This window comes from Cannabis sativa, chromosome 7 (assembly GCF_029168945.1).
Source record: "Cannabis sativa cultivar Pink pepper isolate KNU-18-1 chromosome 7, ASM2916894v1, whole genome shotgun sequence".
Classification (NCBI taxonomy): domain Eukaryota; kingdom Viridiplantae; phylum Streptophyta; class Magnoliopsida; order Rosales; family Cannabaceae; genus Cannabis; species Cannabis sativa.
Window position 1 is genome coordinate 25,686,631 of NC_083607.1, and position 11,674 is coordinate 25,698,304.

The 11,674-nt window shown below is 32.4% G+C and overlaps 2 protein-coding genes and 1 long non-coding RNA gene across 3 annotated transcripts; all 3 read left to right on the forward strand.

The window, feature by feature from the left end:
* Nucleotides 1-257: 257 nt before the first annotated feature.
* Nucleotides 258-4,260, forward strand: LOC115697498 (pyruvate decarboxylase 1). Its single transcript, XM_030624524.2, has 7 exons — nt 258-1,099; nt 1,362-1,525; nt 1,987-2,548; nt 2,869-2,957; nt 3,064-3,181; nt 3,441-3,629; nt 3,928-4,260. Exons 1-7 carry the CDS (start codon nt 635-637, stop codon nt 4,096-4,098), a joined length of 1,758 nt encoding a protein of 585 aa, XP_030480384.1. The 5' UTR covers nt 258-634; the 3' UTR covers nt 4,099-4,260.
* Nucleotides 4,261-4,857: 597 nt separating this feature from the next.
* LOC133039822 (uncharacterized) lies at nt 4,858-8,313 on the forward strand. The gene is made up of 3 exons (XR_009688730.1): nt 4,858-5,343; nt 5,425-6,840; nt 6,941-8,313. It is a non-coding gene; the product is annotated as an uncharacterized LOC133039822 (long non-coding RNA).
* A 107-nt stretch (nt 8,314-8,420) lies between these two features.
* LOC115696631 (replication protein A 70 kDa DNA-binding subunit B-like) lies at nt 8,421-10,521 on the forward strand. The gene is made up of 8 exons (XM_061118779.1): nt 8,421-8,550; nt 8,629-8,725; nt 8,854-8,984; nt 9,067-9,145; nt 9,259-9,403; nt 9,738-9,904; nt 9,986-10,106; nt 10,198-10,521. The coding sequence occupies exons 3-8, from the start codon at nt 8,951-8,953 to the stop codon at nt 10,339-10,341; spliced, it is 690 nt and encodes a 229-aa protein (XP_060974762.1). The 5' UTR covers nt 8,421-8,550; nt 8,629-8,725; nt 8,854-8,950; the 3' UTR covers nt 10,342-10,521.
* Nucleotides 10,522-11,674: the final 1,153 nt, after the last annotated feature.

Consider the following 11,674-nt stretch of genomic DNA (forward strand, 5'->3'; position numbering starts at 1 on the left):
GCTATAAATTCAGCATAAGTAAAATTGTATTTTGCATATATTTTTAATATTCTAAATGTGAAATTTTTGCTTAACAATATTGTACCACGTAAAAAGTTGGTAGCCCAAAGTAATACAATAGGGAATGAAAAACGTAATCATTTTGACGCTGAAATGTAAAACAGGAAAATTAGCAGTGGTTTTCCTATTAGTGTGGTCCATCCCCACACTAAACATCCTCCCTTTGGTCCAATCAAACAAATTAAAGCCAGCACAATAAGTTATAATTATGTTATAATAAGCTTCAATATCATCCTGTAGCTAATATTAATAATAAAAAGAGCAAAACCCACTTTGAAAAACCAGCTCACGTAGTCCAACCACAGCCAAAATCCAAAATAAAATCATGTTTTACTTTAATAATCCACATCTCCTAGTTGTGACCAATGACTTTTTTAATATGAATGTTCTACGGTGACCTCTGACCGCCCATGGTTTCCCAAAATTGTTACTTTTTACTTTTCTCGGAAGATATAAAGTTATATATATTTATAGAGAATGAGAACACCTTAAAAACCCCAAAGAGACAACAATTAACTCACACTTATTCATATAAAACACTTCCAAAATTGTTTTTTAACCTTTAAGTGATAACATGGAAGCCACAATTAACTTGGGTTCCACCGTTCGACACAACTCGGTCTGTCCATCTGCCACGAGCGGCACTCTAGGCCGCCACCTTGCTCGGAGGCTCGTCGAGATCGGCGCCTGGGATGTCTTTTCCGTGCCGGGCGACTTCAATCTGACCCTCTTGGATCACCTGATCGCCGAGCCGAAGCTCAACTTGGTCGGATGCTGCAACGAGCTCAACGCTGGGTACGCTGCTGACGGGTACGCCAGGTCCAGGGGCGTGGGTGCGTGTGTGGTGACTTTCACAGTCGGTGGGCTGAGCGTTCTCAATGCCATCGCCGGAGCGTACAGTGAGAATTTGCCAGTGATCTGTATAGTTGGCGGCCCGAACTCAAATGACTACGGGACGAACCGGATCCTCCATCATACGATCGGTTTGCCGGATTTCAGTCAAGAACTTAGGTGCTTTCAAACCGTTACGTGTGCTCAGGTAGCTTTGATAGTTATCATTATTACAAAAATAGCAGTTTCAAGTATTTAGTGGTCCTGTGGCTCTGTCCTCATTAAAAAAAGAAACTTTCTAGTAGAAGAAAGGACATAAGATTGTTATATTTTTGTTTTATTTTATTTTTTATTCTTAAATAAATCAGCTTTGAGGTTAGTAATCTAGTGGTTCTTTAGTGTGATTAATTATCCAAATTAAATATATCAGTCGGTGATGTGTGGTTTTTCCTTGCTTGCTTTTAATGTAGGTCGTGGTTAATAATTTGGATGATGCACACGAGCAGATAGACACTGCGATTTCAACTGCATTGAAAGAAAGCAAGCCTATTTATATCAGCATAAGCTGTAATTTGCCTGGGATTCCACATCCCACTTTTGGCAGGGACCCTGTTCCTTTCTTCCTTGCTCCCAAGTATGTCTTTTTCTTTTGATACTGCCTAAGATTTGTTACTCTGTTTAATTATTTTGGAAGTATTTGGCTGCATAATGCACTCATCATTCTATAATTTGGATCATGTCAACTATAAATTGCTCCTACGTCAAAACAATGTTGATATTTTTCTAAGGTTGAATACAGGACAAGCATTAGTTTTTGCTCAATTTAGTGCACAGATTTATAACTTGATTACACTCATTACATGACATGTTCCTTTCAAACAATTTTGTTTCATAATGCTGATCAATTAATGGTAACGAAAATGATGTTATATCTCAAGTTATTTACTACGAATCCTCAAATTCCATGCTCTCTAATATTTTGTCATGGTGAAAATTTTGAAACTAACTTATTTTCTTTGGGTAATTTAGTAAAATTTTATTCTTTTGTTGTAAGCAACATTAGATTTTACATGACTATTTACTTTTTTTCTGCAGAGTAAGCAATCAATTAGGATTAGAAGCAGCAGTTGACGCTGCTGTTGCTTTCCTACACAAAGCTGTTAAGGCCGTTCTTGTGGGTGGACCAAAACTAAGGGTGGCTAAGGCTCAACAAGCATTTGTAGAGCTTGTTGATGCTAGTGGTTACCCTGTTGCTGTTATGCCCTCCGCTAAGGGCCAGGTGCCAGAGCACCATCCCCATTTCATTGGAACTTATTGGGGCGCCGTCAGCACCAGCTTCTGTGGAGAGATTGTTGAGTCTGCTGATGCGTATCTCTTTGCTGGGCCCATCTTTAATGATTATAGCTCTGTTGGGTACTCTTTATTGATCAAGAAGGAAAAAGCTATCATGGTAGAGCCTAATCGTGTGACGATTGGAAATGGTCCATCATTTGGCTGGGTCTTCATGGCTGACTTTTTAAGTGCATTGTCCAAGAAGCTGAAGAAAAATAGTACTGCTTTAGAAAATTACCGCCGGATATATGTTCCACCTGGTGTTCCTCTAAGGCATGAAAATAATGAAGTTTTAAGAGTCAATATTCTCTTCAAACACATTCAGGTGAGTCCAAAAAAAAACGTAGATTAGAAAACTAATATTTAATTTCGTTTTGATCATAAGATTCATTACTATCCTCACAGGATGGTGTAGAGTTTAACATGCTAAACTTTCTGGTTTTCTCTTTCCCTCTTAAGTTTTGGTGCTAGGATCATAGCGACCCTCTACTGATCTATATTTTCATCAAGTTTTCACATGTACAAATTTCATGAGATTCCTTCATAACATCTAGTAGTGATGCTTATATCTGCTTTCTGCTTTTGTTATTATTGTCCTTTAGTTTTTTTTTTTCTCTCTCTCATTGATCATTTACATATATACAGGAGATGCTAAGTGGTGATACAGCAGTGATAGCTGAAACTGGAGATTCATGGTTCAATTGTCAGAAACTCCGCCTTCCACAGAACTGCGGGTAAGTAGTTTTTGTTAGTAAATGCATAGTTATGTTTAATCCCATATTCTTTGTTTTTCATTTAGAAGCATGATTCCAACCCCTACTCGGTAATATTTTCAATCAGGTATGAATTCCAGATGCAGTATGGATCAATTGGATGGTCTGTAGGTGCAACCCTTGGGTATGCTCAGGCCGCAAAGGACAAACGTGTAATTGCTTGCATTGGTGATGGGAGTTTCCAGGTTAGTAACAAGATAAACACCAAAAACATATAAAGAGATCAATTCAAAGCTTGATAAGTTTGAACTTTGTTTATTATTCTGTTCCTATTAGTGAAGCATGTAAATGTTGTATTGTAAACATGCCAAATTACTTACTATATTGAGTAATTGTAAATCTTTGAAACCCAACTCACCTTTACCAATGGCTCCAACATTTTTTATTGTGATCATATTTGCTTTATAGAAGCGTGTGTGGAAACTAAAATGTTGCTTCATACAGGTAACAGCTCAAGATATTTCTACGATGATAAGGTGTGGACAAAATACCATTATATTTCTCATAAATAATGGAGGCTACACTATTGAAGTAGAGATTCATGATGGGCCATATAATGTCATCAAAAACTGGGACTACACCGGACTTGTTAATGCTATTCACAATGGTGAAGGAAAATGTTGGACTACCAAGGTTAGAATGTTGATGACACTAACTTTTACGAAACTCTTATCTTCACAAGAATTTTAAAAAGTTCACTTGTTAACTGATGGTTTTACTCATAATCTACGTATCCCCTCACATAGCAATTTTCCTCATAAAATAATTATACTTCGAGTTCGAAGTGCTCCTCTAGATAAGTATGTAAAGATGTTTCGCATGATCTTAGAGCAAACCAAAGTGAATAAACCTGATTTGAAATTTGGAACTATCTTTCAGTAGCCTGAACATGGATTACCAGCTAACAAATTAATGTCCTGATCGTTTATAGGTTCGAACGGAGGAGGATCTAGTCAATGCCATTTCAACAGCAACAAATGAGCAAAAGGATTCTCTATGCTTTATAGAAGTATTTGCACACAAGGATGACACCAGCAAAGAACTGTTGGAATGGGGTTCCCGAGTATCTGCTGCTAACAGCCGCCCACCAAATCCTCAATAACCCATATATAGAGTTTATGAAAGACGTGTAATAAAAACCTTGCATTTGTTTCAATAAATGGAGTGTTAGTGTAAAGCTTCTAATTTTCTACCTAAGAAAATTTACGGGAACTGGAAATAAATAAATAAATAAGAAGGTAGCCTGATTTGCAGTTTCCCAGCATTGTACTCTGTTGGTCATAGTAATTTAGTTTTTTTTTTCTGTTTCTTTTTTTTCAGTTAGTATTAGTTTGCTTCAATGTTAAGGACTGATTGTGATTAAAAGATGTGTCATACTTAAATATCTAAAATAAATTTTGCAACTCAGTATCATTTATTACCTTTAGTTATTTTTCATAATTGAAAATTAGATATTTACAACAAAACTATCTAAACTTTAACTTTTTGTAGCTTAACTCCCCATTTTTTTTATGGCAAAATCAGCTAAACTTTCGTTTTTGTTTGAAGGTGTTGTTAGTTTAGGTAGGGGTGTTCATTCGATCCAATCCGCATTTTTTTGGTCAAACAACATCCAATCCGCACTAAGTGCGGATTTCATATTTTGGATCCAATCCGATCCGCATAAGAGTTTAAATCCAATCCAATTCAATCCGCAATAGTATGGATTGGATCGGTTATTTTTGATCGGTTATTTTTTTAATAATAAATTATTTAATATTTCATAGAAAAAAAAATTAAAAAAAGACTATTGTTTCTTAATCTCCAATAATAATTTATTTCCATCTCTATTTCTATACAAATCAAACCAATATACATATCTTTACATATTAAAAGTGCCTATCTAACGGCAATTCTTGGTTTAACGGGAATTCTTGGTTTAACGATTCTTTTATTTTTTTTAACCCAAAAATAAATAATTTTTATTTTTTTTAAACGGGTTCTTTTAACGCCGTTAACTTTTTTCTTATAAAAATATATATAAAAAAAAAAAGCATCTCAATCGTAGCTCTATTTGCTCTGTTTATTTACATAAATGAATTGTTTCTCTTCTTAGGGCTACCATCGATACCTTCTATCTCACGCACGATCAAAAAAAAAATCATCTCAATCGTAGCTTTGTTTGCTCTGTTTATTTACATAAATGAATTGTTTCTCTTCTTAGGGCTACCATCGATACCTTCTATCTCACGCACGATCAACTCCAGAATTCTCCATCCAGAAAAGATAATATAGATGAACCCACCGAAACTACTCTTAGAATCTATGGCTGCGATCTCATTCAAGAAAGCGGCATTTTGCTACGATTGTATGCTCTTTTTCTCTTCTATTTTCCTTAACTAGGTTATGCTTTTGATTTTTTCTAATACTGTAATTATAATAATTTCAGGCCCCAAGCTGTAATGGCGACTGCCCAGGTTTTGTTCCATCGTTTTTATTGCAAGAAGTCTTTTGCTCGCTTCAATGTCAAGGTTTGTTTTTCTCTAATTTGTCCACCTTTAATTTCTTAATTCGTATATAAAATTGTTAATTTTTTTAACTAACACTAAAACTCTCTTTCTTTATCATCGTCTTCTCCTCTTCTTTCTCAATCAAGCCTGTATAATTTCTATAAGGCTCTTTGCTTCACGTAATCGCCTTATTGGGATTATCTATATATCTTGGTTTCTCGTCTAAATTCAAGATTTTCGTTCTAACCCTTTTGCCAAAGTCTTCAATTTTTCATTCTTTTTTTTTTTTGACTTTTATTAACAAAAATAAAAAATTGGAAGCGAAATTAGGGGTTTTTAGGGAGATTAATTTATGGGTTTGGTGTGATTTGGGATGTTTTGGAGCAACAAGCACAACTCAGAGAAGGTATAGTTTCATCAAAAAGCCTTTAATGGAAAATGAATATTTTTATTTTTTATTGGTTCTAGCTATTAACAATTTCAGACCAAATTCTCTTCTATGGTTTTGATTTTTCTAAGGAATGAAATCCATGTTGCTCTTTTCTATTTCTCATTTACAGCTCTGCACGAAAAATTGAGGGAAGAAGTTCAGTGCCTTAAGATAGCAACCACCGCCAATACGGAATCAGAGAATATTGGGTCGGGGCCATAGCAGTCCAAAACACTCTAAACTCGACACTCGACACAATAAGTGCGGTGACCGTTGTGGCCGAAACAAGTTGAGAGAAAATGAAACGGTGGTATGAGATTTAGTGTAAGCTGCTTATGAGATTATCCACACCCAGTTGTTAGTTGTTGTCATCATCTGTATGTGGAGTTGTTAAGTCATTTCAGGTCAGGTTTCCTAGACTGGTCCCTTGTTTGATTTGAAGCAAATTTGAATCTGTAATGTATGAATTGGCTTTAACTCTCTCTACTGTTTTAGTTCTGAAATCCTCTTAAAACATTCTGAATTGGTGTGTTCATCTTGACAAATTTGTTTCAATTATAGGATTTGTTTCATTTAGATAGTTTAAAATGTACTTGTGTTGCCTTTTTATAATGTTGAAGCATTTTTTCCTTCTTTCTTGTAATTAATGGGTAATGCAAGCTTATTAGTAATTGGTGTATGCTATGAATTTATTCACCCGATTGATAGCTTTTTACAATGCTTGTTTTGTGTAAAGGTTTCTTCTTCCAAGAAGACTGAAAAGGGTGGTAAAAACATGAGACCAGTTGGGCATTCCTCTACAATGGACTATTTAAGTAGCTCAACGCCATATGATTACTCAAGGAACTATGATACGATTACCAGACTGCCGAATAGCTCCATATCTTATGATAGTTTTGCTGATGCCACTTCAGAGAAGGAATCAGTAAGAGATTTACTTTTCTTTTATTACAAAAAATCTTTTAAAAATTTTCTCTGTTAGTCAATGTAGATAGTGAGTTTTGTGTTGGTGTCTTAATTATCAGGGTAATGAGTATTTTAAGCAAAAGAAGTTTAAGGAAGCTATTGACTGTTATCTAGAACTAGAAGCATTGCATTATCTCAAACAACAGTAGCTTATGCAAACAGGGCTATGACGAATCTGAAGGTCAAAAGGCAAGTTTATTACAAGCACTGCTGTATTGTTTGGCACAGTTAGATTATTAAAAGATTTTTGAACCAAATGTTGTATAAGCATTTTAATTCAGAAAGTGATTTAGTTGTTTGTGTAGCAGTTATCGTGCTTACTTATTACCCAGCAAAAATGTGACATTTTGCCAATTGCTTTTGGAGTAAGTTTCCTTTGTCTTCCAATACTTGACTGATAATTCAATTTTGTTCTTTAGATTCTAGGATGCTGAGGATGACTGCACAGAGGCCTTGAATATGGATGATCGTTACATTAAAGATAGAAAAATATATGGCCATTCGCATGTAGAGGTTTATTTGATGTTCGCGTGTATTTTTCTTTTTTCTAGGATGCTGAGGATGACTGCACAGAGGCCTTGAATATGGATGACTGCACAGAGGCCTTGAATATGGATGATCGTTATATCTTCTTCTGGAAATGTTGCTTGCTCTGTATTGTGACTTGAAATTAGTATTTGTTTTTTCTTCCTTTGAAAAGATAGAAAAATATATGGCCATTCGCATGTAGAGGTTTATTTGATGTTCGCGTGTATTTTTCTTTTTTTCACTGACTAGGTTTTTCTTATGTAATGATTAATGATTAGTAAGTTAATCACATGACATCACTGTAGTTACTGTGCTTATATTTGTTCTATTAATTTAGTATAGATTTTTTAATTTTGGAGGTTTTATTGGGGGGAAAGAAACATTAACTTTTTCTTTTGGCTCATGCTTGTTATGTCTCACAATATGTCTGCTACAAATGCTTATTGCTTTTTCCAATATATATATGCAGCCTGTCACAAGTACTATTTAGAAGACAGAAGTGTCTGGGGCTCAAGACTACATCAAAGTTTCAACGATTTAGTTTTCTAGCATACTAATAAACCTGCATACTAATGTTTGTCTTATCTACTAAATTCTGCTAGGCTTGCAATGCTCTTGTAAGATATAAAACTCTAACTAATAGTAACTGTTTATATTCTAATGTGTGCATTGCATTTCCATCAATATATCTTAAATTGTTTTCCATCAATTGGAGCATAGAGAGGAGAAAATTCACTGTGTTTGGAATAGAAAAAACATGGAGGGCAAGTCTAGAATCAAGAAAGATGTTATTGAAGTAATATGTCTTTATCAGAACTTAATCTCATGATTCTCATGATTCTTCATAACTTAATTTTTAGAGTTATCTTCAATTATCAACAATTTAGAGATTAATTTTTAATTTTTTTTTTTTTCATCTTACACACATTTAATTTTTTTTTTCTTAAGTATTGAAACATCAATTTTTAGTTTATTTTTCGATTAACTTAAAAACATATTTAAATTATCAAGTTTTTTAAATTATTATTAAAAACACAAGTTGTTGAAGTCCAAGAAGAAGACAAACAAATTTCTAAGCCAGTCCATGAGTTCGTTTCGTTTAAGAACTTGTCATCTGACAAATACTCCAACACACCACAAGGTAACTTCGGATCCCAACGATATACCAACATGACAAATGATTTACGAAGTTTTAACTAACATCACATTCAATTTTTAGATATCATAGGAGTAGCTGTCAAAATAAACCCAACAAAAGTGGTGAACACAGTGTATGGACAGCGAACCATACAAGAAATTTATCTAATCGATGACAGGTATATATAATATAACATACAAATATATAATGATAATTTTCATTGGAGCACTCATAATAATTTCATATGGATTTAAAATTATGATACATAGCAAAACTAATAATTACCATTACTATTTTCAATTACAGTTGTAGCTTCCACCCGATATGTTTAACTCTGTGGGGTGCTTTGGTACAAGATATTAGTGAAAAATTGTCTGAAGTTACTGGAAACAACCCGATAATAATGGGAACAAAGATGATTGTTCAAACTAAGAGAGGTACTTATATACTAACTACCACCGTATATATTTCTATCAATTGCGTACATTTAAATATGCTGAAAATATTATTTTCCTACAGGACTGTCGTTGTCAAGCCGTGAATCAAGTACAATCGAAATCAATCCTGATAATTACGAAGCAACTACTCTTCATCAATGGTACGACTCTTAAACAAATTGATTTACCTTCATTTAATATCATTTTTTGATTAAATAATATCGATTGTTTATTACTTTAATAAGTAAGCTAACATTTAAATTACAATGTCAAGGGCTGAAAATAACAAAGCAGACATAAATAATATTACTATTCAAGCACCTACATCTCAGTATTCTCCAAATTCATCTGCTGCAAAACGAGAATATGTTAAGAACAACGAAGTTACCGATTTGGTAAAGCAATTAAAACCAACTCAGGTAAAAAGAAAATATATAGTACTACTTAATACTTTTAAATGTATAATATATATTGCTTAGTAATTACTAATTACTATCTTGATTTTTGTTTTTATTACTAACCAATTCAGACTGTATAATTAGTATAGTTATTTATTTGTTTTAGGTGTTTTAAGAGCTTAATAATATTGAATTAATTAAAAATCATTGATTTATTTTGTAATTAATATACACAAAAAATTAATTAAAAATTATTGATTTTTTTGTACTTAATATAATATTGAATTCTATTACATATGTAGTTTTTTTTTTTTTTTTTTTTTTTTTTTTTTTTTTTTTTTTTTTTTTTTTGCAGAAAGCATATTATTGGATTGAAGCTGAAATCATATTAAAAAATATCAACCAAGATTTTTATTACATGTCGTGTGATTTTTGTAATAAGAAACTTATGTTCTACAACGACAACGAAGAAACAGATTGTGAAAATCCAAAATGCGGAAAAAGATGTCTTCCTACACCACGGTAAGCACATTATAACTAAATTAATACTTGAACTTCTTGCATATTCATACTAACCGTTACATATTCTGTATAAATTATTAGTGCAAGGACATATGTACAACTCGACGATGGTACAGAGTTGCTAGATGCTGTGATGTTCGGTGATGTTGCAGAAAACATATTCTCATGTACTGCAGTTCAATTAAGATCATATTCGGACGAGGTAACTATAAAAAAATAAATATGTAAAATTTATACATTTTCGTACATAGAAATACATTAAAACTTATAACTAATCATTTTTTTTTCTTCAGAAACATAAGTTGTTTGTCCAAAAAACTACAAGGCAATTATCAGCCAAAAAATGGAGAATTCAGTTGTACGTAGATGCAAACCGAACAATGAGTTCAAAGTACAATCAGTTCACCATTCAAGCAGTTGAACCAATGGAAGATTAGGCAGAAGTTGCCATTTTTCTTTTACAGTACTTTTATTTTATTTAGTGTTAAGACTTTTCTTGGTGCCGAGCTTCTTTCACTTTCTATTGACTTGTTATCTACGAATTTACATGGAGTATTGTATGCAAGTATTTCATATACCCAATTTTCTAGAAGTAAATAATAAGTATCATTTTATTTTGATTTATATATACCTAATTATATTTTACCAATCAATTATAATAGCACAAATATTAATTTGCTAAAACAAATCATTCGTATAATCATACCTTCACATACAATCTAAATAAGAAGGAAAAAAAAAATAAACTTTACCTAAAACTAACATTTATGTGCCTCGGCACGTAACTCCTACCTAGTATATATATATATATCAATATATATGTACTTATCTTTAGATTTACACTGAAATATATATGTATTTCTTACTAAAATAACTAAGCTAGTATACATATATTTAAATTTATGTGTATGTGTCTATGTGAATAAGAATTATTTTTCTTGTGTTTTTTATTATAAAATAAATAAAATGCACCAACTCAATATGTTACTAAAAGAAGTTTGTGTTTTTTTTTTATTAATATATATTATATATTATAATTTTTTTAAAATATGTATAATTAAGTGCGGATTGGATTGGATCGGTTACTTTTTGAGGTCAAACAACATCCAATCCGCACAAGTGCGTATATCCGCATTTTGCGGATTGGATTGGATTGGATCGTGCGGATTGGATTGGATCGGATACTTTGTGAACAATCTACATTAACTGCTAGTGTAGATTGTTGATGTATATATAAGTGTAGATGTTGCATTTATTTTTTCACCCGATTTTCTAATATTTATTATTAAAATATAATAAAACAATAACTAATAATAAAAGAAAATTATTTCTCTCTTTTCTTATCTCTTGAATCTCACCTATCATCTTCTTCGTTCTTCTTTCCTCAACATCACTACAACGACCACCACTACAACCAGTTTTGTCACGTTTTCATTATTACTGTTAATTTCATTTTTGACATCTTTAAATTGGCAAAAATATTTTATAATTTATTAATTAATTTTGGTTGTGGTAATTATTTGGTTTCTTTATTTGTGTATTTGACTTTTATATTTTTGTATTAATTAATTTATATTTAGAATGAAAGTTGTCTAGCTTTTATATTTATGGAAAATAATATATAAATGGTTGTAGAAAATAGTGATTCGAATTGTGTGTTGATTTCATAGAATGATACATATTTATATACAAAGTTAGGAGACTAAATATCTACTAAATATCTAATTCTTTTACAGCTAATATACATCTAATATCTAACACTCCCCCTCA